Source organism: Papilio polytes, unplaced genomic scaffold (genome assembly GCF_000836215.1).
Source record: "Papilio polytes unplaced genomic scaffold, Ppol_1.0 DF821400.1, whole genome shotgun sequence".
NCBI lineage: Eukaryota > Metazoa > Arthropoda > Insecta > Lepidoptera > Papilionidae > Papilio > Papilio polytes.
The window spans coordinates 2,457,338-2,485,087 of NW_013527804.1; the positions used below are offsets into that span (position 1 = coordinate 2,457,338).

The 27,750-nt window shown below is 34.6% G+C and overlaps 3 protein-coding genes across 4 annotated transcripts in view; 1 reads left to right on the plus strand and 2 right to left on the minus strand.

Annotated features, from left to right (window-relative positions):
* LOC106108708 (proton-coupled amino acid transporter 4-like) overlaps positions 1-5,320 on the plus strand; it is a 10,132-nt gene extending 4,812 nt beyond the window's left edge. Inside the window, exons 7-10 of the mRNA XM_013289968.1 lie at positions 639-848; positions 1,946-2,051; positions 2,816-3,032; positions 4,418-5,320. Coding sequence (XP_013145422.1) covers positions 639-848; positions 1,946-2,051; positions 2,816-3,032; positions 4,418-4,639 — 755 coding nt within the window. The 3' untranslated portion in view covers positions 4,640-5,320. The remainder of the gene's footprint in view (positions 1-638; positions 849-1,945; positions 2,052-2,815; positions 3,033-4,417) is intronic.
* An 814-nt stretch (positions 5,321-6,134) lies between these two features.
* LOC106108819 (proton-coupled amino acid transporter 2-like) lies at positions 6,135-14,881 on the minus strand. Its single transcript, XM_013290096.1, has 9 exons — positions 14,800-14,881; positions 12,075-12,226; positions 11,250-11,394; positions 9,890-10,020; positions 8,633-8,868; positions 8,340-8,537; positions 7,918-8,023; positions 7,133-7,349; positions 6,135-6,340 (listed from the first exon to the last, which is right to left on the minus strand). Exons 1-9 carry the CDS (start codon positions 14,818-14,820, stop codon positions 6,146-6,148), a joined length of 1,401 nt encoding a protein of 466 aa, XP_013145550.1. The 5' UTR covers positions 14,821-14,881; the 3' UTR covers positions 6,135-6,145.
* A 3,904-nt stretch (positions 14,882-18,785) lies between these two features.
* LOC106108824 (proton-coupled amino acid transporter 2-like) lies at positions 18,786-27,246 on the minus strand. Of its 2 annotated transcripts, XM_013290101.1 has the most exons (13): positions 27,050-27,246; positions 26,129-26,161; positions 25,868-26,010; positions 24,606-24,750; positions 24,023-24,153; positions 23,516-23,600; positions 23,018-23,168; positions 22,228-22,422; positions 20,883-20,988; positions 20,194-20,307; positions 19,993-20,092; positions 19,687-19,781; positions 18,786-18,881 (listed from the first exon to the last, which is right to left on the minus strand). In XM_013290101.1, exons 1-13 carry the CDS (start codon positions 27,065-27,067, stop codon positions 18,800-18,802), a joined length of 1,398 nt encoding a protein of 465 aa, XP_013145555.1. In that variant the 5' UTR covers positions 27,068-27,246; the 3' UTR covers positions 18,786-18,799. The 2 variants fall into 2 exon arrangements, with proteins under 2 accessions (XP_013145555.1, XP_013145557.1); XM_013290103.1 differs by lacking the exon at positions 18,786-18,881 and having other exon boundaries at positions 19,690-19,781; positions 19,988-20,092.
* Positions 27,247-27,750: the final 504 nt, after the last annotated feature.

Consider the following 27,750-nt stretch of genomic DNA (forward strand, 5'->3'; position numbering starts at 1 on the left):
AGCGTTTTAGCTTCCCTCATCAGATTTTCTGATAAAACCTACATTGTAATAGCACATGTTTTCTCTGAAAATGTAGGTATATCAAGAAATCTGATGAGGGAAGGTCATCAATAGATGCGTATCTCTACCTATAATAATACTAATAATAAAGTTACTTTCGCCCGCGACTACTCCTGCGTAGAGTTTAAAAAAGTGAGCCCATGTGTTCTCCCAGACTATCCTCTACATCTGTGTCAAACTAACATCCATCCATCTAGACTTTCGCATTTATAATATTACTATGAAATGCCAAAATTGTATGGTTTTATGCATGTATGTTAGCAAGTATGTCTAAGGATTTCCGGACCTCTGTGAAGTTTGACACATATGTAGAATGTAGTGAGAACACTAAGTTTTATTTAAATTCAGCGCAGACGAAGTCACGGGCCAAAGCTAGTCTATACTAATATTATAAAGAGGAAAGATTTGTATTTTTGTGTGTATTGAACTAAAAAACTACTGAGATGATTTCTCAAATTCATCCATCATTAAAAAGCTACGTTAGCACTGAGTAACGTAGACTATATTTTTAATTTCACGTGGACGAATTCGCGTGCACAAGCTAGTATACAATATAATATTTGTTTTAACATCATTGTATATTTTTCCAGTGTTTTGTATTATGGTGGCAGTGTACTACGCTTTTGAAAATAACCCAACTTTCACGGGCATGGTTCCTTATACATCGTTATACAACTTTTTTGAATTTATCGGTATGGCCGTGTTCAGTATGTCTTGTGCTGCTGTTATTATCCCTATTGAGAACAATATGAAGGAACCGGCTAAATATCGCATCGCTTTAGGCACCGGTAAGTATATTTTACAACTTGAAATCGCAGAGGTAAATTCGAAATTTTATCTGTATAACATTTGGAAAGTCATTTCTTTAAAAAAGCCAATGTTAATCTATCTTCTATACATATAATAAAATTAGTTGTCGTCCGCAAACTTCATTAGCGCACAATTGGACCACCCGTTACCCCATTTTGACTGAGCAGAATTAAAAAAAACGTTGCCTATAATATGCCTATCCATGTCAGCTACAATTCAGTGACTCACGTCAAAATTGGCCCAGCCGTTTCGGAGATTACCCGGAACAAACGTGGCTTGCGGACAGACAGACAGACAGACAGCCAAATTTCTTTTGTGCGATTTCCTTTACCAGCAACGCAAATACACCATCTTCCCGAAATCTGGAATTTTTACTTTTGATATTACAGACAAGCCAATCTATACTTCTATACTATTATGATAAAGCATAAACACACACTTTATTGCCTAAGATGTCAGAAATCACTTACGTCACGCTTTAGGCTATATATTTTCACGCCGTTAAACTTAGGGGTAAATATTTTGGATTAAACCCTAATGTGGGAAAGAGAGCATAAGTTGCTGCCAACATCAAGGAAGCAAGGTTGCCATGGTTTGACATCGTCATGTCATTTTGACATTTGCAATTGATAATTTGGTAAATGTGAACAATAAATATTTTTTTTTATAATTTCACGCGGATGAAGTCGCATGGGAACAGCTTGTTTTATTATATGTTTACATTGGAGATTATTCCAGATTTCGGGAAGATGATGTATTTGCTTTATTTTGTATTTTTTTTTGTCTGTCTGCAACCTGCATACGTCCCAAGTAATCTCCGAAACGGCTGGGCCGATTTTGACTGGACTTTCACTGAAGCAGACATCAACTGCCATATTATAGACTGTTTTTTTTTATCTTAATATTGCGAGGACGAAGTCGCGGACAACAGCTAGTGTTTAATAACACGAGAGTGTTATTTTTATGCAATTACACTGCACTACATAGAACTGTTACACCGCACTCGTGGACATGTGGTTTGCGTGGCTATATTGATGTTCTTGTAAATAGTGTTTTTTTTTTAATATCTTTTCAGGCATGACTCTTATCATAACTTGTGTGTTTTGCGTCTCTTTCTTTGGATATTCTGGATACTTGGACAAATGTGAATCGCCAATTACAGTCAACTTCCCGCTGAACGCGTGCGTTACAATACTTACTATTGCCTTTTTTTATAAATTGCCAAAGGAGGAAGCGGCCACCTGAATCCGCCAAAATGATAAAGCGACCGCTGCCTACAGACATCCGTAATTGCATTTATCGGACGAGGAGACGCCCATAAAGAGGACATTCCCCCTTACTGATGGGTGTGGTTCCAGAGGCCCAACTTTAGTTCCTTTTCCTTGGCACTTTTTCTTATAAGTAAATGATGGGAAGGGAACCTGGACTTTGCTTGACGTGGCCGCTTGCTCGTTTGCCCCTTTATGGTATAAAAATGTGGATCAGCAATCGATGAATATTTTTGAATAATTCCTTTTTAAATAAGATTGTCTCAAACTGAAGACAGTCTAATTTAGGGGGTGAATAGATAAAAAAAAGTCAAAGTAAGCCAATAGCAGCAAAGAAGCGATATTACTAGTAACCTGTTATCCAATAGCAAAGGCCTTTGTTGTCATTTGTGCATTTTGATATTTGAAATTAAAAATTTAAACAATGTGTACAAAAGTTTTTAGAATTTCACGCGGATAAAACTGTTCGCGAACAGCTAATCTACGAGTATATACTAATACACAGGAAAGATTTGTATTTTTGTATGCATTGAAATAACTTGAAAACTACTTGGTTGATTTGGATAAATCTTGTGCCATTAAGCTACGTAAAAGATTGTTTTTTACATTTTTTTCAATTCCACGCAAAGTCGCGAGCAACAGGTAGTTTTGTAATGTAAATCGTTTCGATGTTTTAGACTCGGAAAGACACTGAAGGCATCTATTATGGTAATGATCTATGTGACTCATGCACTCAACTATTGGGTACCATTTACAACTGTATTTTACTATATGAAGAGGAAATTGAATCCTGCGAAACATCTTATGTGGGAGTTATTTTTTAGAGGTCTTTTTGTTGCGATTATCGGATTAGTTGCCATCATCTTTCCGACGATTACCGCCTTGATGGGTTTTGTAAGTATTAACAGAATACCTTATCTATACTATAATAAAGCGTAAACACACACAGTGGTAGTGCCCGCTTGAACATCTTAGCACTGCAGGGCCGCCACGCCCGGTGAAATACCACGACCACACAGAAGACAGGCGTGAAGTGGAAGCAATTCCGTGTTTCGTCTGATGAGTTTGGTGCCGGAGGCCTAATTTCAGTCCCTTTCTCTTTATCATCCTTTTCTTATAAGGATAGATTGGGAAGAGGAAGTGGATTTAAAAGTGGAGGAGATGCATAGGAAGAGGAAATATCCTCTTTATGTGCGTCTCCTCCTCCGTAGTATAAGGGTAGGCAACGCATCTGCAATTGCTGATGTCTATGGGCAGCGGTCGCTCCGCCATTTTGGCGGTTTCAGATGGCCGCTTGCTCGTTTGCCACCTTATGTTATAAAAAAAAACTCTACTTTGTGGCGTATGTCAGCAATCACAACATATTTTTGAATAATTGTTTTTTTTTAATAAAAAGCCCTACACTTAAGACATGCTTTAGGCTATATATTTTCACGCTATTAAACTTGGGGGTAAATAAATTGGAAAAAAGCTTAATGTGGGAAAGGGACCATAAACTACAAGCTGCCAACATTAAGGAAGCAAGGTTATGATGGTATATGTGAAAAATGTTTCCAGTGAAGTGTTAACTATGCCTCCTCTATATAATTTCTAAATCTCTATGGCTGAAAAGCTGCCCTTTTTAGATACAACCAGTCTTTTAAAGTTTTCACTTGTATGCGAACTAAGAAATAAGAGTGAGTACTTATGGTATTGTTTGTCTAAATAAGATAGATTAGTTTGATAAATGACGCATATGAAGTATCGAATTCAATTTGTATGAACTTAAATGCCGTACTTAATAAACAGGTATCGTAGTGACGAAACAAACACGCAGCGAACAATTATGAACTATCGATATTCGGTTTAAATATTTATCGAATTCAACTAAAATTATTATTTTCTTATTAACTAATTTAGAGGACATTTCTAGTATTGATTATAGTTTAGAGAATTTGGCGATGACAGAAATTATAGCGAAATCCAATTCAATTACGTACGGCTGTAGTAGTAATAAACATTTATTTACTCTCATTATTTGTTAGGGTCATTATTAATTTGAGAAAACAGTCTTTTTTAATTCATAAGTTCTAACACTGAATCTGTCTATTCCAACTTCTATAAGAATAAAAATCGAAAAGATTCATGCCTGATTTTACACAACCCATCTCTACTAAATTGTCAAACTAATTTATCTTATTTAGACAAACTATAATGAAGGGTTTTTGATTTGTTTTTTTTTTCTTTCGTTTCCTCTGTTTCCAGCCTTCTGTTTGGTTAGTTTAATTGTCTGTTTCCAGCTTGGTGCATTCTGTTTGTCAAATCTGGCGTTCATTTACCCTAATGTGATTTACCTGCTGGTGCACTGGGAGCGACCTGGTCTCGGTACTTACAGGTGGAGGTTGTGGATATCCTTAGTAATGATTACGGTCGGAATCTTCTTCTGTATATGCGGTAGCTATATTAGTGCAGTCCAGCTAATTTTAATCGCCCTTAATCCTTCCAAACGATCAGATATATAAGAAAATAAATTAAATTCTAAATTTTAAATTATATAAAAAAACCTTTTTGGTATTTTTTCTTGTTTTATTATCTATACATGTAACATAACGAGTTAGAGGAATAAATTTTGAGTGCATGTTACAGTAAAAATACGAATTCGGGCTATTATAAGATTAGAGGATATTGTCTGTGAAACCTAAGATTTATCTATTGAAATTTCTTGATTGAAATAATTTCTTTTAAATGTTTGTTTTATTTAGAAATCATTGGATATATCTAGATTTATATATTAAGTGTTAATAAACAGTTGATTAAAATATGTAATTTTTTTGTAAAGTTATCAAATCAAGTTAATCTAGATTTACAGCTTAATTACCTCAAGGGTACTAAGTACCCTTTTGAAAAATGAAACATGCTGTATAGGTTAACTCTTTCATGTATTTTGTGTTACTTTTAAAAAATATTAAACTAACTTAAAATTATTGGCTCTTTATTGACACTTAATGTGTATTTGAAAAAAAAATTATGAATTATCAGCGAATTGTAGTAAATTCTCTTAAGTTAAAATTTTGCCGGAATTACTTGAAATATCTTAGTTATTATCGGTTAATTTTAAGTTTCCCGGAATTCGGGTATTTACAGTAACACAGTTGATATTCGATTTCTTACCTCTTGGTGACAAATTATTGCGTTGTTTTTCTATTGTTTTATTTATGTCGTATTTTTGGATATTGTATTCTTTAACTTTTTAATTGTATTTTTATGTTATTGTTGATTAAATTATTGATTTACAAGTTAGTGTTTTACTAAGTTTCTTCACATTTTTCACATGGATCTTTTTAAATGGATATGCCATGATGTATTTTATGCCTATTTGATGTCCGCTATTTTAACGCTGACGTTTTACCGGTGGTGAGGATAACTAACCGTGATTTCTATTGATAATGTTTTCTTAATCCTAAAGTCTGCTACACACGCTCCGTTTTATCTGACAGTTTTATCAGAACAGTTTGATCGTTCAGATAAACACAAAATTGGGAACTATTTAGTTCTCCGTTTTGCCTACATTGTTAGATTTATCAGAACGATTCGACTGAGATTGTAGTGAATGAAGCAAAAGCTATCTTTTTAAGCTATGACCATCCTGTTTTGATCTATTTTCAATGGTATCTATCTTACTCTTACTAATATTTAGATGGATGGATGGATGGATGTTTAGAGTTTGTAGTCTAAACGGATGAACAGATTGCAGTGAAATTTGGTATATATGTAGAGGTTAGTCTGGAAGAACACAGGCTATTTGTTTTATTTTAATTCAACGCGGATAGAGTCGCGGGCGACAGCTAGTATTAATAAAGAGAAAAGATTTGTATTTTATGTATTGAAATAACACTATTGGGCCGATTTCAAAAATTCTTTCACCATAAAATTATAACGTAATAATTGTTAACATAGGTTTTTTTATTATATTTACATCTAGTTACATATAGAATAGAGGATAAAAAAACAAAACAATTGAATTCGTATCATATATTTGCTATAAGACCTTTAAGGTTAGAATAAGTGCCGGCAATAAATAATAATATACCCACAATTATTACAAACACATTCTTCCATAGCCGCCATCTGTATCTTCCGAGGCCTGGAACTTCCCAGATGACGAGAAGTTCTATCAGGGCAGGGAATATAAAACCCATATTTGATAGACAGAACGCTCCAAGCTGCAAAAAATCTTATCTTACAAATATAAACTAGCTGTCGTCCGCGACTCCGTCCGCATGAAATTGATAAAAAACAAAAGCGAGTAAAACGTGTTCTTCCAGATTATCCTCCAGGTCTATGTCAAATTACATCGAGGTCTGTCTAGTTGTTTAGGCTACAAACTCTAACAAACAACCATCCATCTAAACATTCGCATTTATAATTTTAGTAAGAAGTAAGATGCGAAAGTTTAGATGGATAGATGGATGTTTGTTAGAGTTTGTAGCCTAAACGTCTGAACGGATCTTAATGAAATTTGGTTTAGATGTAGAGCCTGGATAACACATAGGCTACTTTTGTTTTCTTTTTTAATTCCACACGGACGGTATCGCGGGCGAAACTAGTTAAAAAATAGAAATATCATTACAGGATACTGATCTGTATTAAAATGGATAGGTTACTTGTTAGTATTCTAAATTAGTGAAAATCGGGTTCGAATTTTACTGGTCGTTATTTTAACATCGCTGATCATTTTCTCGATTTTTTAGTGTATGTTTTAAAATATGAACAAACTTGAATGTTGCTATGCATTGAGTTTATTACAATAAAAAAATCCATCTTGGTTTTAAAATACACCAAGAGATGGCGTAATTTCATATAAGAGTCACTTTAGTTTTTTTTTGTTACTTATGTATGATTATGTACGTTTCTTACGATTTAAATTATCAAGATTTTCTGTGGACAAAACACAGCAGTACAAGTGTTAGCATTGTTACTAGTCTAGACTGGCAGTATGATAAAAAAAAACTTACCAAACCCATCAAATTTCCAATATTAGGAAAAGCAATAGCTATAGATGTGATCGCTACTATGAAAACAGCTCGGTACACCCTCTCCCATAGCCAGTGTTTCTTCGGATCGTGTTTCTTAGATAAATAGAACCAAACGAGATTGAAAGGCGCCCAGAAGTTTAGGGCGAATGTTATGAAAATCATTATCGCCATTAAACATTTCAATATTGTAGGAAAACTGAAATTAAGACAACATTGTATTTAAAAATGTCTCATGACCCCAAAAATTTTCCTATGGAAGATTCCCTTATCCTCTTCCCTGATATAATACTAATATAAATGCGACAGTTTTAATGGACGAATGTTTGTAAGAGTTTGTAGCCTAAACGGCTGAACGAATCTGGATAAAATTTGGCAAAGATGTAGAGCATAGTCTGAAAAAACACATAGGCTACTTACTTATTTCCACGCGGATAGAGTAATGGGTCAAAGCTAAAAAAATTATAGTTTACTCTCTATAGGGATCCTGCGTAAATTACAGTCATACAAAGTTAATATACCAATACTTTTGTCAAATGTTTCGTTTCCTCTGTTAATATTCGAGTTACATTCATCGTCATTATCATCACTAGCTGTCCAAATGTCCCCACCGAGGGAGCCTATCCTAAGTTAGTGTGGCTAGAGTCCACCACTAGCGTGGTTGACTATGGCCATCAGTAATGTGTTAGTGTGACTAGGCCATAGTCCACCTTCATCGTGGTTGCAATGGCTTAGTCATCCTAACACATTGGTACAACCTTACTTACATTGCTGATGGAAAATTGAGAGTTACTGGTGATATAGAGTTTTCACCGAATCCCCAATAACCAAAGAATCCAACAATAATTAGGAATGATACTACAACACTCATACCTGAAAGAACAAAAGTATTTGTTAAAGACACATTTATATCTATACTAACATTATAGAGAGGAAAGATTTGTATATATCGAAATAATTCCAAAACTACTGGGTCGATTTTATAAATTCTTTCACCATTAGAAAGGTAATTTATCTGTGAGTAACATAGGACGCATTTTTTTTTGCATTTCAATTCCACGCGGACAAATTCGCGGGCAACAGCTAGTTAGTTATAAAGTGAGCAACATTTGCAAGAAAAAAGTCTTGAAAGATAGTAGGACATCAATACATCGATAAAAACTAAATATTAGCCATGTAATTTGCTTACCAGCACAAAGCACCTTAGGAAATTGTTTGGGATCTCTCATATTGTTTTCAATAGGCAGAGACACTCCTACCCCTTCCATACTGAACACAACAATGCCACAAAACTCGAAGAAACCCAAGGCGTCTTTCCAAGCTGGTACTTCTGATATTTTTGGAGCAACACGTAGGCTGTATACCACTGTGGCGATCACACACGCAACTGAAATAAATGGAAATTATTGAGCCATGACCTGAGGAGATCAAAGTTAGAAGGACTAGTACTATTTATAGAATCATTTGTTTGTTATTACTTACTAATAAACACATCAGCTAGTAGTGTGAACGGTGCTAAATATTTAAGCGTGGTTATCATACAGAGCAGCATTATGGGCAGTAAAAGAGCCAGTACGTATAGCCTCAATCTATCTATATCCTCCCAGGCAATATCATCTTTGCTCTCAACCAGCTGCTGTATTGTTTTTGCTATTATTATCTGGTAAACGCAACACGCACCGAATAAATCTATGCAGATGGTTGCGTCTACCGCGTATCTGGAAATTTAAACCATAAAATTAGGACCCTTCTAAAACGTGATTTAGTAATCTAGCTTGAACAATTTGCGTATTTAGTTGCTCTGTTTGAGTTATTGGTTAAAAGCGAGCACATACCTTTGGTCGACAATCGACAATCGCACAACTGTTGGGTGATTGTCGATTGTTCGTCCATTCAACTGTTTAGTCTCACAACTAATAATCGAGTAGTGTGCGCACCTTCATATAAGCTCATAGGATAGCGCGACTAAAATCAAGGTCACCAATTACGTAGGTAATTAAATAAAATCTAAACTTAAGAAAATGTAATGTAAATTGCAAAACGTAAACAAATAAACGGAACGACAAGGTCTCTGACGATCAGGAAGTCAGGGGTGACATGGAAAGAAAAAAAAAAACAGTTCTGCGATAGTTTAGTAAAAGGTATGCGCTCTAATATGCATAATTTAAATTCGTAAATAAATTAAAGAAATAAGCTTACCATCAAACCTTTTTTTAATATTTGTAGATCGTCTTAACTGATTTAGTAAATTTTTACCACATTCAGATCCGTGTATAGTTACCCTTAGCTTAGATACAGTATAAAAGATTTATTACTTAGAATTTTGTTCTTATCTTATTCAAAATTTTGTTGAAATTTGTAGTTCAAACGTTGTTCTATATTTAAGCAAGATTTTTTTAAATATCAGTAGATTTTTGTTAATTTACTAATATTTCCTTCAACCAATCCAACTAAGCTCTAGGCTTGTGCTAGGATATGGTTCACGACAATAGTCGAATGGCGGGATTCAAACCCTCGACCGCAACATCGGTAGTCCGTACCCCAAACCATAAGGCTATTGCCTAAGTAAGATTTCAATGTCGTTTCACTATTTGTCCATCATCATCATCTTGCCCTTGTCTCTACGAAGGGTCGTCACAATTTGTGCTGATCTTCCATACATTTCTATCACCCGTCATATTTTAATTTAGTTCGCAATAAATGCGATAGTTAATTGTAGATATTTTTGTATCTCTTTACCTGAATAATTTGCTATATTTTCTTAGTGTAGGGAATGGTCCGACTTCTAAAGACGCCTCGGCGACATCTGGATAAGACATTTCTGATAAATGCAGCCTCTTGTACAATGTTTGCGCCGATTTTACTAAGATCTGGAACAAAAGATGTTATTAACCATAAAAAAATTTATACCTTAAATTATTTCAAACTGTTGCTTGTGACTTCATCCACGTTAAATTTAGTTACTTATAAGGTAGCTTTCTAATGGTAAAATATTTTTTAAATCGTCCCAGTAGTTTTTGTATTATTTCAATACATACAAATATATGAAAAGAAAAGTTTAGACTAGCTTTTTTATATCATGTTTTAAACACTTGCGAGTGACAACCTGAATTTTCAAAATAACCAAGCGACCGCTGCATCGACATCCACAATTGCAGATGCGTTGCTTGCCCTTAAGGGACGGAGGACACACAAATAGAATATTTCTCCGTCCTATGCATTTCATCTTCCTCAAATGCAGTTTCCCCTTCTCATACATTTTTTATAAGATAAATATAAAAGGGGACTAAAATTAGGCTTTCAGAACACTTATGATAATCGTTTAAACGGCTGATAATATTGAGATTACGAAGAAAAGAAGCAAACTTGTGTTGTTAAGTCATACGATATAAAAAAACTTTTACAAGTTGAACGTTAAAGTTTTCCAAATTCCTGCGCACCCCAGTTAAAGTTGTTCGGTGATAATAGCAAAATTTATTTTAACTTATTTCTGTGAGGAATTTAGTTTCACCCCTGCTAAGTTATCTTGGGGTAAATATTTAGTTAAGTTCTTGACAACTTTGTGCATTAGTTGGTAAGCAAAAGTAACTTTAGGTTTCAATTACTATTACGATTTAGAAGAAACATTGACTTTTAAGAGACAGGACCTTTCAAGGTATGTTCTTTCAAACTAACGAACAATAAATGTCTTGCGTATGTGCTCATTTTGTTGGTTCAAATATTCGAATCAGTCCACGTTAAAGACTTTTTAAATTTATGTGTTTTGTCTACATCTAATGACTCTAATCTAATTTACGAAATCTGGTTCTTATTAGTCAAAGATCTCAAATAATCAATGAAAACGGTACTAAGAGTGCGTGCACATATTTGATTAAACTATCGAACAACTGTTTAGTCGTGCTATAACTTCTAGTTGTGCAACTAAACAGTGGAATTGGCAACGAAACAATCGACACTCGCACAACAGTTTGTTTAAAGGTTTGACCCGCTCTGATACTACAAAGTTATTCTTTTCATTTCTCAAAGAAGATTGCAAATGAGTAAGGGAATCAATTCCACGTCCAATAGGACGTAAATTAGTAAAGTAATTTTTACTTACATGAATGCAATAGGTGATATAGAATCCGAATACAATTGTAATAAACAATGACGACCAAAGTCCACATTTCATATACGCCTCATGAATTCCCAATATCCCGCCTCCTAGACAACCTTTGATGAGATGTCCAGTCGATTCAAGGGCACTGGAATAGTGTAAAAACAGAAATAAAAGCATTGCAAAATAAGTGAAGATATCTTATAGAATTAGAAAAGGGGATATTGTTATAGCTAATTGTAAGGAAAGGCATGTTAATGAATACTTAGGGCCTGTCCCACAATCTTAGTAAATTGACAAACCAATATATAAAATATGTTATGGAAATATCGGATTTTGACACTCTATCTGACAGTGGCGTCACTTGTAAGCTATCTGAGCTTCTATCTGCCAGTGGTGGGAGAGGTCCTTAAGCTTTCTTCTTAGTCTTCTAATTATTTTCTTCCTTCCTCTATGAAGAAGGGTAAGAAAGTCTTTCTTTTGTAATAATAGAAGGAAGCAAATTATCGGCGGTAACACTAAGCTGCTCATTGACGCCATTCATCTGCAATACTAGAAGATCTTCAGATAAAAGCCTATACGGTACGCTCGATTCTTGAAGGACACTCATACTGGTTTACTTTGATATTTTAGGGGAGACGCTATGACTAAACTATCGCACAATTGTTGCGCGATTGTCGATTGTTTCGCAGCCAATTCAACTCAGTTGCATAATTAAAAATTGAGTAGTGTGTGCACCTCCATATAAGCATAGCAATCATTGTGGGACAAAATAGTTGAGCGATAGTTTAGTCAAAGGTATACGCCTACCGCACGCTTAATACTTACTTGGTAGGTTTAGCGGTACATCTCTGAGATATATAATCGTAGGGATCTTTTTCTGAGTGCAAAACGAATTTTGTTTTATTTTCTACCGGCGGCGGTTGTGGCGGTGGCTTAGTTGATGGATCGACATCTTGTTGAGTTTGTGTCGTATTTACCTAGAAATTATTTAAATTTATTATGTATTAGCTATTTGTCGTGGCTACACCCGCGTGTATTTTAAAAAAAGTTGCCTATGTCACTCACAGATAATGTAGCTTTTCAATGGTGAAAGAATTTTTGAAATCGGCCCTGTAGTTTTTGAGTTATTTCAATACATACAAAAATACAAGTGAGGAACTGCTGATGCATTGTTAGCCTTGACGAATGATGTGAATTAGTTATTTCTACGGCGTTCCCTTTTTAACCATATTAAAGGGAGGAGGGACGTGTTAATACGCTTATCCGAGACTTTAATTCGCAGACCTCTTAATAGGTTGAATATAAATGTTTCGATTCTTATTTTAACATACTCTTTGGTACAGTAAATCTCGACACTTCAAACATTGTTTTATCTTTACTGTTTTATCATAAGGATTAAATGACTTTTCTTACACTCAATGAAATGAGGACTTGTGTATACTTGTACGGAATTACAATACTTTGAACTGCGTTTGAATTTCTTTACTAGATTTTGCCAGCGACTTCGTTTGCGTGAAACTTAGCATACGTGCTAGTATAGCTAAGTAATATAAAAAGAGGAAAGGTTTGTATTTTTGTATGCATACCTTAGAAATAACTCAAACACTACTGGGGTAGATTTAAAAAAATCTTTCACCATTAAAAAGCTACGCACATAGACTAAATCGATTGCTATTTTTTCTAATTCGATGTGGACGAAATCGCAAGCAACAGATAGTTAGAAATATTTTAATAGGAGAAGCGATTATGAAGATACGAAAATATCAATTTGTGACTTCAAATACTCCTAGATCTAACAGTTTTTTCCATTTTATTTCTTTTACACGTGCATATTAAAAAACTTCCATTCAAAAATGACTTATTTACAGTTTTCCTTATAGTCTTGCCAGGACAAAACATAAATTATTACCACACAGGTTATACTTGTATTTTAAATGAATATTCAATCAACAGTGATTCATAGACTGTATATAATGTATTTTTAACTAGCTGTTCCCGTGCGGCTTGATCCGCATGAAATTATGAAAATTTTATTTTATTGTTTACATTTGTCAAAGTATCAATGACAAATGTCAAAATGACATGACATGATAAACCTTGGCAATCTTGCTTCCTTGATGTTGCCAGCAACTTATGGTCTCTTTCTCACATTAGGGTATTTATCGAAAATGTTTACCCCTAAGTTTAATGGCGTGAAAATATATAGCCTAAAGCGTGACGTAAGTATAGGGCTTTTCATTAAAAAAAGAATTATTCAAAAATATGCTGTAATTGCTGATATCTTAGGTAACACAGAAGTGTGTGTTTACGCTTATTATAATAGTATAGATAAATATTCAATCTACTGACATAGACAACTGTATATAATGTATTTTTAATGTACAGGTTGATTAGAGAGTATGACAATTAATTTGTACCAAATTTTCCCGCAATATAAGGTATTTTCTGGTCAAACTATAAGTCGAGATATTTTATTACCGTTATAATAATTTCCTTTTATTGCTAACTAGCTTTCACCCGCGACTTCATCCGCGTGGAAATGAAATAAAAAAAACAAAAGCAGCCTATGTTTACTTCCTGACTATCTTCTACATCAAATTCTATGGACATCCGTTCATTCATTCGTTCGTTCACTTTGAGGCTACAAACTCTAACAAACATCAATACATCTAAACTTTCGCATTTATAATATTTGTAATATTAATAGTAGAAAGGGGTTAACAGCTTGTTTACCGTTTTCTTAATATAAAACGATTAAAAAAAACTGACATAGAAGTGATCCGATTTAATATTCAATCGATAATAATTTATTCATTAATTTATTTGTGTTAAATACCAATACAATACTGTTAGAGTTTGTAGCCTAAACGGCTTAACGGATCTGGGTGACATTTGGCATAGATGTAGAGCACAGTCTGGAAGAAAACATAGGCTATTTACTTAGTTTTTTTTTAATACATCGCAGAAAATATGTTTATATCACATTAGAAACCTATAAAATAAGATTAATTTCTCTACCATAATAAACATAATCCTTCCTCTTAAAAAACTGCATCAAAACCCGTTGCGTAGTTTTAAAGATCTAAGCATTGAGCCAGCGGGAACCGACTTTATTTGTAACTAGCTGTTCTCATCCGGCTTCATCCGCATGAAATTATAAAAAAATAACATCATATTTTAAAGGCATAGATATTCGTACTAAGACTTCTGGTTTTATAATTAGACCAGCTGTTGCTCGCGACTTCTCCCGCGTGAAATTAAAAAAAAAATAATAATCGTATTGCCTATGTTACTCAGAGAAAATCGGCTTATTAGTTTTTGAGTTATTACAATATAGAAAATACAAATCTTTCCTCTTTATAATTAGACTAGACTAGACTACTATGTACATATATATTTGTACATTAGATTTTTGTACAGTTTTGGCAGGAAAAATCTACAATTTAAAAGCGTAATACCAGGACTATATCTAATATAACCTTTGTTATACTACTTTTAAAGTATTTTAGAGTGTTATTATTAAATTAGTTACATTTCTAACGACACTTACGTGATTCGTATTCATTTCCATTGCAAATCCTCACAACATTAGAACACTTGCGAACTCATCCGAGGTTGTCTTTTGACTCAATTCAATGAACGAATAGCGCCTACATTCGACACAACCTTGAGATGTACAATGCTGATAAAAAGTGTTAATAAGCCTTTTATTTTTAATCAAATTTAGAGTTTTAGAAACCGGTATTTTCGTGAAGTTGAAATTGTTTTTTTATTGAGTAAAAAGTTGAGGTTTCGGTTTTTTAATTTAGTGATGTTTTTGTTTAGTACGGATGATTATTTTTTGTAAATATATGATTTGAATATTAAATTTAAAACTGTCCACGACTGTACTTTGACGCCGAGAACGAAATATTTTCGGTATCATTGACGCTTATCAACTCTTATTTATATTGTCTTTACAAGAATATACATAGTTGTTTATTACCATGGACTTATTTTGTATTTCTTAGATGTTTTATGTAAGATATATGTCAAACGAATTAGCTATTCGTGTAAAAACCTGGCGATGCGATTGAGAAATATGGCATGAATTCTTTTCTTAATTTGAAAGGGATGTAATTTGTCTAAGGTATCGTGGAGTCGTTTGTACCATCCCTAAATCTAGAATTTTATAATCTCGGTTATGCTATATGTATGTGAAAAGTACTTCTTGATTTTTTTAGGTATGTATACTACTCGTATCTATATTATTACAATAAAGCGTAAACACACACTTCTTTGTTGCCTAAGATGTAAGCAATTACGGTATATTTTTGAATGATTATCTTCTTAATAAAAAGCCCTACACTTACGTCACGCTTTAAGCTATATATTTTCACGCTATTGAATTTAGGGGGTGAATTATTTGAATAAAAACCCTAACGTGGGAAAGAGACCATAAGTTGCTGCCAACATCAAGGAAGCTTTGTCATGTCATGTCATTTTGACATTTGCTATTGATAATTTGACAAATGTAACAATAAAATCAATCTTTCATAATTTCATGCACATGAAGCCGCACTGGAACATCTAGTGTTATATATTATTGCATGTCTGTAAACATCAAAATAGCTCAAAAACGTTCGGCCGATCTTAAAAATTCGGATTATTCCCAACCGCCACCCTGCTCTGTCCCCAAGTGAGAATAAAAAGTTTCATCCGTCCCACCTTTTAGTCCAATCAATAAGGTGACAGATGGAGCCATTTTTAAATAAATAAGTAACAACCGTCCTGTCCCAAAAGGTGGGACGGATGAAACATTTTATTCCCACGTGGGGACAGAGCGGGTGACGGTTGGGAATTATTTCAGCATTTTAAAGCTACGCTATCGCTGTAACATGAGCTATGTTTTTTTTAGTCATTTTTATTTTTACGTGGATGAAGTCGCGAGCAACAGCTAGTTTATGTCGCCGCGTTAATGTAGCGGCCACTTATACTGAACAATACTTTGTAATGATTTCTCAATTCAACAAGAGTTGAGCGTTTATTGTGTCAATGAAGAATCATTAAGCGTCAAGTATGGTGCGTCTGTTGGTGGAATATATTACTAATAATAGATGCGAAAGTTAAATTGGATGAATGTTTGTTAGAGTTTATTGTGAGAGTGGCCCCAGTGGTAGAGAAGGTAAGGAGTTATGTTAGCATGGGGGCATGTTATGAGGAGGGATGAAACGCATGTAACAAGAAGAACGTTAATATGAGTGTGGTACACCGGTAGAGGTAGACCTAGAATGAGATGGATAGATTGCGTGAAGGGTGTCATAATGAAGGTAGTTTTTTTAATATTATGAGCTGGCAAACGAGCAAGCGGCCACCTGAAACCCCCACAATGGCGAAGCGACCGCTGCCCATAGACATCCGCAATTACAGATGCGTTGCCATACCCTTAAGCGACGGAAGAGGCACATAAACAAGATATTTCCCATTTTTATGCGTCTCATCCGCCGTCAAATCCGCTTTTCCTTCCCATCTTTTAAGAAGTTGGAAAGGAAATGTGACTAAATTTAGGTCTCCTGTACCACACTCGTCAGACGAAACGCGGAATTGCTCCCACGGCACGCTTGTCTTCTGTGTGGTCGTGGTACACCGGGCAAGCAAGAGAAGATGTTAAAGCGGGCTATACCACTGTTAAAGATGTAGTTTGGAACAGATAGGCTACTTTTGTATGTTTAATTCCACGCGAACGGTGTCGCGGATAACCATAGCTTTTTTCACCGTTTTTGTGCTAAAAAGGTATATGACGAAAACATTAAGCATTGCAGTCTTTTAAATCAAATTACGTCTAATGATCGTATATTTGAGAACATTGTTTCTATTTTAAAATCGTAACAAATACTTTGACCTTCATTTTAATTGAATCCCATAAGTGTTTGTCTCATTGGCTTGTATTAAATTTCACACTTGTTACTCGAAGACCTATTTAGTTACTGTTATAATTTATGACTTACTAGCCTTCGCCCGCGACTCCGTCCGCGTGGAATAAAAAACAACAAAAGCAAGTAACCTATGTGTTCGTCCAGACTATCCCCTACATATATGCCTTTCATCGAGATCCGTTCAGCAGTTTAGGCTACAAACTCTAACAAACATCTATCTATCTAAACTTTCGCATTTATAATATTAGTATGAAGTATGATTTCAAAAGGCCGATTCATTAGAGTTGTCCATACCTTATCTTACTTATATTATAAATACGATAGTTTATATAGATCGATAGATGTTTGTTAGAGTTTGTAGCCTAAATTACTGAACGGATATCTATGAAGTCTGGCATAGATATAGAGTATAGTCTGGAAGAACACATAAATACTTTAATTTTTTTTTAGTTCCCCGCGAGCGGTATCTTGTAGCAAATAATTTAATATTTATCTTTATAACATGTTAAAAACTTCTTTATTTTAGAGTCTAAAATAAGTTTTATGATAAACGAGTTAAGATATTTATTTTTAATTTTAGTGTAAACTTTTAAAAGTTGATCTTGGGTAAAGATACGGTTTTATAATTCCGTAATTGATTTGCAGATATTCTTCAGCGTAAATGTTAGGGTCTTTCGGCATAATATATGCAAGAACCCTTTTACAATTCTGTTTGTGTCCTTTTTGAATCTTGTTATACGAGTACCTTTGATGTCAAAGACTGGGTAAAGTTATTTAATACTATTCACTTCTAAATATACTTTTATCACCGAAACTAAGGCCCATTGCACACATCAAAATTTGTGAGTAGCCCCAGTGGTAGAGAAGGTAAGGACTAAAAGGTTAGCTTGGTAAGGGCATGTAATGAGGAGGGATGAATCGCATGTTACAAGGAGAACGTTAGTTATGAGTGTCGAAGGGTACTCAGGTAGAGGTAGCCCTACAAAGAGATGGATTGCATGAAAGGTGACATGATCAAAAAGGGAGTGATGACTGAGATGACGTATGATAGAGTTATTTGGAAGACAAAAACCTGTTGCGCTCTACGGGAATAGGATAAGGAGTATGATGATGTTTTCTTCCAGATTGTCGGCTACATCTATGCTAAATTTCAACCAGATTTGTTCCTTTTAGGCTGCAAATTGTAACAAACATCCATCCATCCATCTAAACTTTTGCATTCATAATATTAGTATGTAAGATATCCATCATCATCATCAACTCCCTATCCTACTCCCGTAGGGTCGGCGCAACAGGTTTTTGTTCTCCACATAACTCTATCATATGTCATCTCAGTCATCACTCCCTTTTTGATCATGTCACCTTTTACACAATCCATCCATCTCTTTCTAGGTCTACCTCTACCGATGAACCCTTCCACACTCATAACTAACGTTCTCCTTGTAACATGCGATTCATCCCTCCTCATAATATGCCCATACCATGCTAACCTTTTACTCCTTACCTTCTCTACTACGGGGGCTACTCTCAGACTTCCTCTAATATACTCATTTCGTAAGATATTCTGGGGTATATTTGTTTGTGTTAAGGTCAGTAGTAGACAGATAAATAAAACAAAATCTGCAGTATTATTCTTTATTCTACATAAGAATAAATCGCTCCACAACATAACGTAAGTCCGATTAACATAATCATAACGTTTTGCAGTAATTTAATTCTGAAAATAATAAATTTTAGTTAGTCTAGACTAATATAATAAAGCATAAACACATTACTTTGTGGCGTAAGATGTCAGCAATCACATTATATTTTTGAATAATTCTTTCTTTAATAAAAAGCCATATACTGACGACACGCTATAAGCTATATATCTTCACGCTATTAAATTTAGGGGTAATTAAATTTGAAAAAACTTCATATGGGAAAGGGACATTAAACTACAAGCTGCCAACATTAAGGAAGCAAGGTTATTATGGTATTGGCAATTGCGAATTTGACAAAAGTTAACAATAAAATGAAGTTTTTATAATTTCATGCGGATGAAGCCGCACAGGAACAGCTAGTCCAAAGTATTTTCGAACAGTGCAACTGATTTTAAAAAATGTATTCATTTTTATTTATTCAATACTTTCAATAATAATATTCAATACTTATATTTTACTCAATAATATCGTTATAATTACGGCCGAAAAATGAATTAAATCTTATACAGGTAGTTAGCGTTACATTTACACCTTTGACTAAACTATAGCACAACTGTTTAGTCTCGCTTTGATTAGTATGAGCTTATATGGAGGTGCGCACACTCGATTTTTAGTTGTGCAACTAAACAGTTGAATTGGCTGCAAAACAATCGATAATCGCACTCGAGGCTTGTGCTAGGATATGGTTCATGACAATAGTCGAATCTCGGGATTCGAACCCTTGACCGCAAGATCGGTAGTCCACACCTCAAACCATTATTGGCGGTTATTAAATGTATTGAATACAATTAATTAAAAAAAATACATTGAATTATTCACCTCATGTATGCCGAATGAGTCTCGCCCCAAATTACCAAGCTATCTATGAAGGCCGGAAAAATAAATACCACTGTTCCTAAGAAGAAATTACCTACCTAAAAACAATACGTAAGTTAGTAAAAATCGAATTAAATTTACTTTGTAACGTTAGTAATCTTTATAGTATCCATAAGTAACTATGGTAGAGTCCGTAAAAAAAGTGCAAATATCTATGGGCATTGGTCGCTTTTACATTTCTATACTGGTGACCGCGGGCTCATTTGTCGCCTTATAATATAAATTAAATAAAATATTTTAATACTTTACAAAGCTCATCCATTCTGTTAAATCAGAAAACAAAATAGAGAAGCATGTGATGATTATGACATAGATTCCTTTGTACAATCTCTCCCAAAATCCTCTTTGCCTGAAAGAAAAATAAAACATCTATCAATTAACAACATTTGCTATTTTTTCCTTGCAGGCGCAATGACGATACGATGCGATTCAATTAAATTCTAAACCTACCTCTTATGTCTCCTGCCAATGTAATGCCATATTGTTCTAAACGGCACCCACAGATGTACAGAGAACGTAACGGCTAGGGAAATGGCAATTAAGAACTGGAGCGCTAGGGACGCGCTGGGAACAGAAATTGCAGAGATAATGCGCTTGTGGTTAATATAATTCCCAAATCTGTATTGAAACTCTGCGTTCAGATAATGCTATTATACAAAATGGACTTAAAACGCTTCTAGCGCTAAATGAACACTACAAACTCGCTATTGTTTAGTTAAATTAATTGTAGGAACATAAAATGACGTGGTATCGCAGTATCGTTTATATTAACTAGATTATTTAGATAGAAAGAATTTCAACAAAATATGAGAGAAATAACGCGACACAAAGATTTTCTGTAATGTAACATTTATATATTTTCTCTCTCATGTAGAATATCAAGTAAATTGGCGCGACTTTCACATTTCTTTCATGCAAACTTATGTCTAATTGCCAGTAAAGTTGTTGATGTAATGGAAATTGTGATAGGGCCTATCCCATCACTGGCTGATAGAGCCTGAGAGATTAAAAATGACGTCACTGACAGATAAGGTAACAAAATCCGATATTCCCATCACATATTTTACACGTTGAATTGTTATCGGACAATTTGGTGGGACAGGCCCTTAGATGACAAAGTTAACAGCAATATAACTTACCGGTCTTTGGGCATATGCATTGTGATTGGGCTTCTACAAGCATCACCCCACGCCCAATATCCGAAGAAACCAACACTGGCTACGGATACTACAACTATTGTCATACCTGTAACAAGTTTAGTAAACTAGCTGTTGCTCGCCATTTTGTCCACGTCAAATTTGAAAATATAGCCTATGTTACTCATTGATAACGTAGCTTTTTATTGGTGAAAGAATTTTTGAAATCGGCCCAGTAGTTTTTGAGTTATTACAATACAAACACAAATCTTTCCTCTTCACAATATTAGGGTATAGAGTATAGATGGTTTAATATCTGGTTTAGTCCAAGGAAAGTACAACAATCCCGACGAAAAGAAGTGTTACAGCCTACAATTTCGGTTACGGGTAAAGAGACTTAAATATATAGAGAAGGCATAGTTAACACATGAAACATTTTTCACATAATCTTACTAATATTATAAATGTAAAAGTTTGGTTGGATGGATGGATGTTTCTTATAGTTTGTAGTCTAAACCGCTGAACGGATTGCGATGAGATTTGGCATAGATGTAGAGGATGGTCTGGAAGTACACATAGGCTATTCAATTTTATTTTCTTTCAATTCCACGGACGGAGTCGCGGGCGAAAACTAATCTTTACTAATATAATAAAGCGTAAACACACACTTCTTTGTTGCCTAAGATGTCAGCAATTACAGCATATTTTCGAATAACTGTTTTTTTATAAAAAGCCCTACACTTACGTCACGCTTGAGGCTATATATTTTCACGAAGTTAAACTTAGGGGTAAATATTTTGGATAAAAACCCTAATGTGGGAAAGAGAACATAAGTTGTTGCCAACATCAGGGAAGCAAGGTTGCCATGGTTTGACATCATGTCATGTCATTTTGACATTTGCAATTGATAATTTGATAAATGTGAACAATAAGATATTTTTTTTTGTAATTTTATACGGATGAAGTCGCATGGGAACAGCTAGTCAATAATAATTTCACATAACGCTATCTATTGATAGATTGTCAAAACCACAAGTCAATATGGTAATTAAATTTATTATATGTTTATATTCTATTTTTTTACACTTTTTATTTATAACAAAAGATGGAGCTTATTATAATTTTGTAAAATATTTTATTACATGTCAATACACAAGGTGGCACTAAACTTGACAACTGTACCTTACAGAGAAGTACAGGTGAAAAAATGTTTTTCAATGTCTCGTCTATATACTATTTAAATGTCTTTGCTAACGGGAATTTTCGTCTATTGAAGGAAAATTGCTGGTCACCTTTTAGTCACTTTTTCTAGAAGATTTTGGTCAATTTAAACTTGATTGGTACATACCCCATTGTACCACAAGATGGAAGTATTGAGGCTTCGTCATATAGTTCTCGATAGGCAAGGCAACACCTATACCGTCCAGACTATAAATACAGACGCCACAGAAACGAAACAATCCACGAACACTCTTCCAAGCTGGACGATATTTGTACGTTTTGTATAGAATACTGTAGTACACGGCGATTAAAACACAGACGCCTGAAACATTCAATAGTAATCTTATTTGATATAGTTAAAAAACTATTTTACTACTCATGTACTTTGCTATACTTTGTTATGCGACGAAACGATGGGGACATAAACCAGAAAGTGTTAAGATTGAATGTGGATGGCTACAAAGAGGAAGACCGAAGAAAGGAGTGGATTCAGATATGACGGCTGATAGAGATGTATAGAAGAGCAGCACATACTGTGTCGACCCTCCGTAAGGGATAAGGGCAAGTGGATGATGATGATGAACTTTGATATACTCTTACTAATATTGTAAATGAGAAAGTTTAAATGGATGGATGTATGTTTGTTAAAGTTTGTAAAAGGCTGGACGGATTTTGATGAAATTTGGTATAGATGTAGAGGATAGTCTGGAAGAACACATAGTCTACTCACTTTTGTTTTTTTTAAGCCACGCGGACGGAATCGCGGATGAAGGTTAGTAACTTTATAAATGCTGAAGTGTAGATAGATATATGGGCGTTTGTTTCTAGTCTTCTAAAATGTTTTATTCATAAACACTTTGCTTTAATTTCTATTGTACAGTGTACTGAATAGTATTAAAAGCAAAACAATACTTTACCACAAAATACATCAGCGACGAGAGAAAACGGCGCCAGATGTTTCAAGCTTCTTATCATGCACAAAGACAATAGAGGTACGAAGACAAACAAAATATAAATAGATATCGAAAAGTTATGGTTCTTGAAGGAAATAGAGACCGTTTCTAAAACCTGAAATGTATGATAACTAACTTTAGAGGTAGACATAGAAAGAGATGGATTGCGTGAAAGGTAACATGATCAAGATGGGAGTGACTGAGATGACGTATGATAGAGTTATGCGGAGGACAAAAATTTGTTCCGCCTTACGGAAGTAGGCTAAGGAGGAAGATGACGAATTACTAAAGGTGCCAGAAAACTGCAGTCGCTACATTTAAATGAGTTTTATCAAAACAAACGTAAACTAGGACCTCTAAGATAGACGTTAAATCGTAGAGATTTAGCTTTTAAATCACGTGTTCAACCTACCACTATCATTCTCTAATACATTCAAAAATAAACAAGGAATTAACAAAAACCTCCTTCAAAGTTCGGGCAATCATGATTTCGAAAATACAACATGTGCTGCAAAACCCAAAGAAAAGGAATAAATCTACGGAATATCTGAAACAAAACTCAATAGATTAATTTTAGAGGAACTGTATATTTAAAAAATGTTTTTTATATATAATAACGTGGAAAACGAGCAAGGGCCACCTGCATCCGCCAACATGGCGAAGCGACCGCTGCCCATAGACATCCTCACCTACTCTTAAACAACAGATGAGGAGCCGCACATAAAGAGGATATTTCCCCTTCCTGTACGTCTCATCCACGTTCCCTTCCCATCCTATTCTAAGGGAAAGGGCGGGAAGGAAAAGGGACTCAAGTTGGGTTTCCGGCACCACACTTATCAGACGAAACGCGAGATTGCTCGCACTTAACGCCTGTGTTCTGTGTGGTCGTGGTTTTGCAACAGGTGAGCCGGCCCATTCGTGCGAAGATGTTAAAGCCGGCTCTACCACTGATAAATATTGTTGACTAACCTAAAAATTTTTCTATATGGTCTTAAACATCTCATAGGTCCAGTCGCTATGACCGCTTCAACAAGGTCAGGATACGATAGTCTCGGAACTCTTAATCGTATATACATTCTTTGTGCAGCATCTATTAATAACTGGAATAAAGAAACAATTGAATTAACAGACGAGGGAAGAAATCTCAAGGTCATTGTGTCAATGTTATATGAAATGGAACAAAGATATGCCAAAGGCGATGAAGGAACAGGCATGGTAATTCTAACGCTGATGTCCGTTTAATGAAATAATTATTAAGCAGAATTTTAATTATTCAACAAAGACATTAAAAATATATAGAAAAGACATACTGGAACAATTTTTTTCACCGGTACATTATTTAAAAGGTACTATATCAGTTGTCGAGTTAGTCACATGTAATAAAACATTACACATCTATTGGTAATTAATTGAAATTATTGGTTTTGAGGCTATTAATATAAATCAAATAAGCGTGATGATTATGTGGAAAAAGTATCAACTATGCCAAATCTATATACTTTTTTAATCTCTTTGTTGTTCAAATCCGTTGTTTTTGTAGAAAATTACTTACTAACATGTTATATGGTACAAAGAAGCCGATCAATATGTTAGCTCCGAGAGAAGTCCAGAGACCTCCATAGCTGTAGCCTTCGTGGATGCCGAGAATGCCAGCACCGAGGCAGCCTTTGATCAAATGCGCGGTAGACTCGACCAGACTGTAATAATCGTATAAGATAACCTCAAAAGATGCGTAGAACAGTACACTAACCATGTAGTGGTGAAAAAATATCTAGAATATCTTCCACAAGTGAGAGTCAAAATGGCGGGTGTAACTTAATTTCGTTATAGAGGAGGTACTTTTTTGAGCGAGGTACTAAATAGTACATTTTTTTAGTAAGTGGTATAATTTAATTTGCTATGGTACACCCGTCATTTTGACTCTTACTTCCACAGCAAGTAATAATTAGTTTAAGCTGACTATCCCCTCATAATGATCAGTGGATTATTCCCAACTGTCACCCCGCTCTGTGCCTACGTGAGAATAAAAAGTTTCAACCGTCCCACCTTTTAGTACCACTATCACCAATAAGGTAACAGATAGAACCAGTATAAAATAAGTTCCAAACGACACCTCGTCACAAAAAGTGGGACGCATGAAAGTTTTTATTCCCATCTGTCACCACGTGGGGACAGAGAGGGGAGACGGTTGGGAATAATCCTAATCAGTGTAGTATTATAAATGTGACTAGATCTCGCTATAAAAATCCGTATCGTTTACTTTTTTTTATAATATAAGGTGGCAAACGAGCAAACGGCCACCTGAATCCACCGAAATGGAAAGCGATTGCTGCCCATTAACATCCGCAATCGCAGATGCGTTGCCAACCCTTCATTGACGGAGGAGGAGACTCACCTAAAAAGGAGATTTCCCCTTCCTATGCGTCTATAAATGGGAGAGAAATAAAAAGCTGAAGAAAACTTTAGCCTATCATCATCATGAGTGAAAATTATGTAAGCTTAAAAATGAATTTTAACTGCAGTTTCGTTCTTTAAGTAAATCAAGACAAATCTGCCTTCATTACAAAAATGACTCTAATAAGCCTTTTGTACTTCTCTCGTTTAATCGTACTAATAATCCGAAAGCTTGGATGGATAGATGTTTGTTAGAGCTTCTAGCCTAAACGGCTGAATGGAATTCGATAAAATTTGGTATAGATGTAGAAGTTGGTCAGGAAGAACACATAGCCTTCTTACATTTTTTTAATACCACGCGGATGGAGTCGCGAGCGAAAGCTAGTATTAATGTAAGAATCATAAATGTTTGAAACGTACTTAGTTCCGTGTACATTTTGCCTCTCAGCTATGAAATCGTATTCCATCCTCTCCGCGCCCGGGTACAGTTCAAAATTGTTCGCTCTATCCAAATATTCACGGAGTTCAACGTTTAAAGAGCGAAGTGATGTTTGGTCTGGCGTCTGGAATTGTTTAATATTTATTGTTAAACATTAATAATCAATTTAGATTTTTTGCATGTGCTAATTCAGTTTTACGACATGATGGTTTTTTATTGTAGATATATAAGTATACACTTACATCATCGTATATCGTTGTGTTGGTATTTGTACCCTGAAAATGTACAAAAATTGTATATTTAGAACGAAGATAGTATTTCTATTGAAGTATATATTTTTTTCAGACCAGCAGATTATAATTAAATCTATAATTGCAAAAAATACTATTAGTTTACTATAATTATTTAGTAGCTTTTGTCCGCGACTCCTTCCGCGTGAAATTTAAAACTAACAAAAAAGAAATTAAAAACCATAGCCTATGTTACTCACAGATAAATTACCTTTCTAACGGTGAAGGAATTTTTAAAATCAGCAAAGTAGTTTTTGAGTCTATTCATTACAAACAAACAAAGTTTTCCTCTTTATAATATTAGTAAAGACTATTAAACTGCGATTATTTCAGCGTGCAATTAAAAATTGTCACTTGTGTATGAATCTGTTTTCAACCGGTTCAAAAGTTCATTAATTTTAATTGAGTTATGGCTCTACGATATTCTAGGCTGCATTTTTGTGCCTAATTTTAGAAGAAGCATTCAGCCGTTGTAAAGTGACGTGATGACAAACATCCATCTATCAAATATTATAAATGCGAAAGTTTAGATGGATGGATGATTAGAGTTTGTAGCCTAAACGGCTGAACAGATTTCGATTAAATTTGGTATAGATGTAGAGGATATTCCAGACGAACACATAGACTACTCATTTTTGTTTTATCTAATTCCACGCGGACGGAGTCGCGGACGAAAGTTAGTACTAATATTATAAATGCAAAAGTTTAGATGGATGGATGTTAGAGTTTGTAACCTAAACGCCTGAAAGGATATCGATGAAATTTGACATAGATGTCAATAGTCTGAAGAAACACATAAGCTACTCACTTTTTTAATACCACGCGGATGGAGTCGGGTGAAAGCTATTTTATAATATAGTAAAAAGTGTTTACCGTTTGACGACTTGGCATTTTGAACGATTAATATCTCACAATCTCATCAATTGTGAATCGCTATTTAATGTGACATACAAACATTTCGATTCCATGATTTATTGGATACTTTAATAATTTTGAAAATGAATTTAATATGATTTTTATTTAATCTTTCGATTTACATATGCATACCACAATCTCCTGTAACTGACAGATTGACAGCAAATGGCAAAGAGTTTTAACTGACAGAATTGTTTTTTAAACAATTTTGTAGATTAAAAAATGTAACGCTTTTATTTTTTAATACAATTATATAACCAAGAACACAAAAGGTTAGCGTGGTATGGACATGTTATGTGATGTGATATGGGGACATAAACCAGAAAGTGTTAAGAATGGATGGCTACAAAGTAAGAGGAAGACCGAAGAAAGTGTGGATGGATTGTATGAAAGAAGATATGCTTAAGAAAGGAGTTGTTTCAGATATGACGGCTGATAGAGATGTATGGAAGAGCAGCACATACTGTGCCGACCCTCCTTAAGGGATAAGGGCAAGTTGATGACGAACACAAAAATTCTGACTTGGCGATGTGTGCAAATAAATTAGTTCCATATTTTCCTTATAATATTAAAAAGTAACAAAAGCCAATAAATATCTAATGCTGGATTATTCGTAACCGTCACCCCGGTCTGTCTCCACGTGGGGACAGATGAGAATA

What these genes read in the sequence shown, in the direction of transcription:
- LOC106108819 (XM_013290096.1), bottom strand. Translation starts at nt 14,820, where the DNA reads ATGGAAATGAATACGAATCAC. An exon ending in TGGAAATGAATACGAATCAC is followed by an intron (nt 12,227 to 14,799) that starts GTAAGTGTCGTT and finishes AATAATTTCTAG; the next exon opens with GTAAATACGACACAAACTCA. An exon ending in ACTAGCTGATGTGTTTATTA is followed by an intron (nt 8,538 to 8,632) that starts GTAAGTAATAAC and finishes CATTTATTTCAG; the next exon opens with TTGCGTGTGTGATCGCCACA.
- LOC106108824 (XM_013290101.1), bottom strand. An exon ending in CAAAATGTACACGGAACTAA is followed by an intron (nt 24,751 to 25,867) that starts GTACGTTTCAAA and finishes CGATTATTACAG; the next exon opens with TCTGGTCGAGTCTACCGCGC. An exon ending in CCATATAGAAAAATTTTTAG is followed by an intron (nt 23,601 to 24,022) that starts GTTAGTCAACAA and finishes GTTTTGTTTCAG; the next exon opens with ATATTCCGTAGATTTATTCC.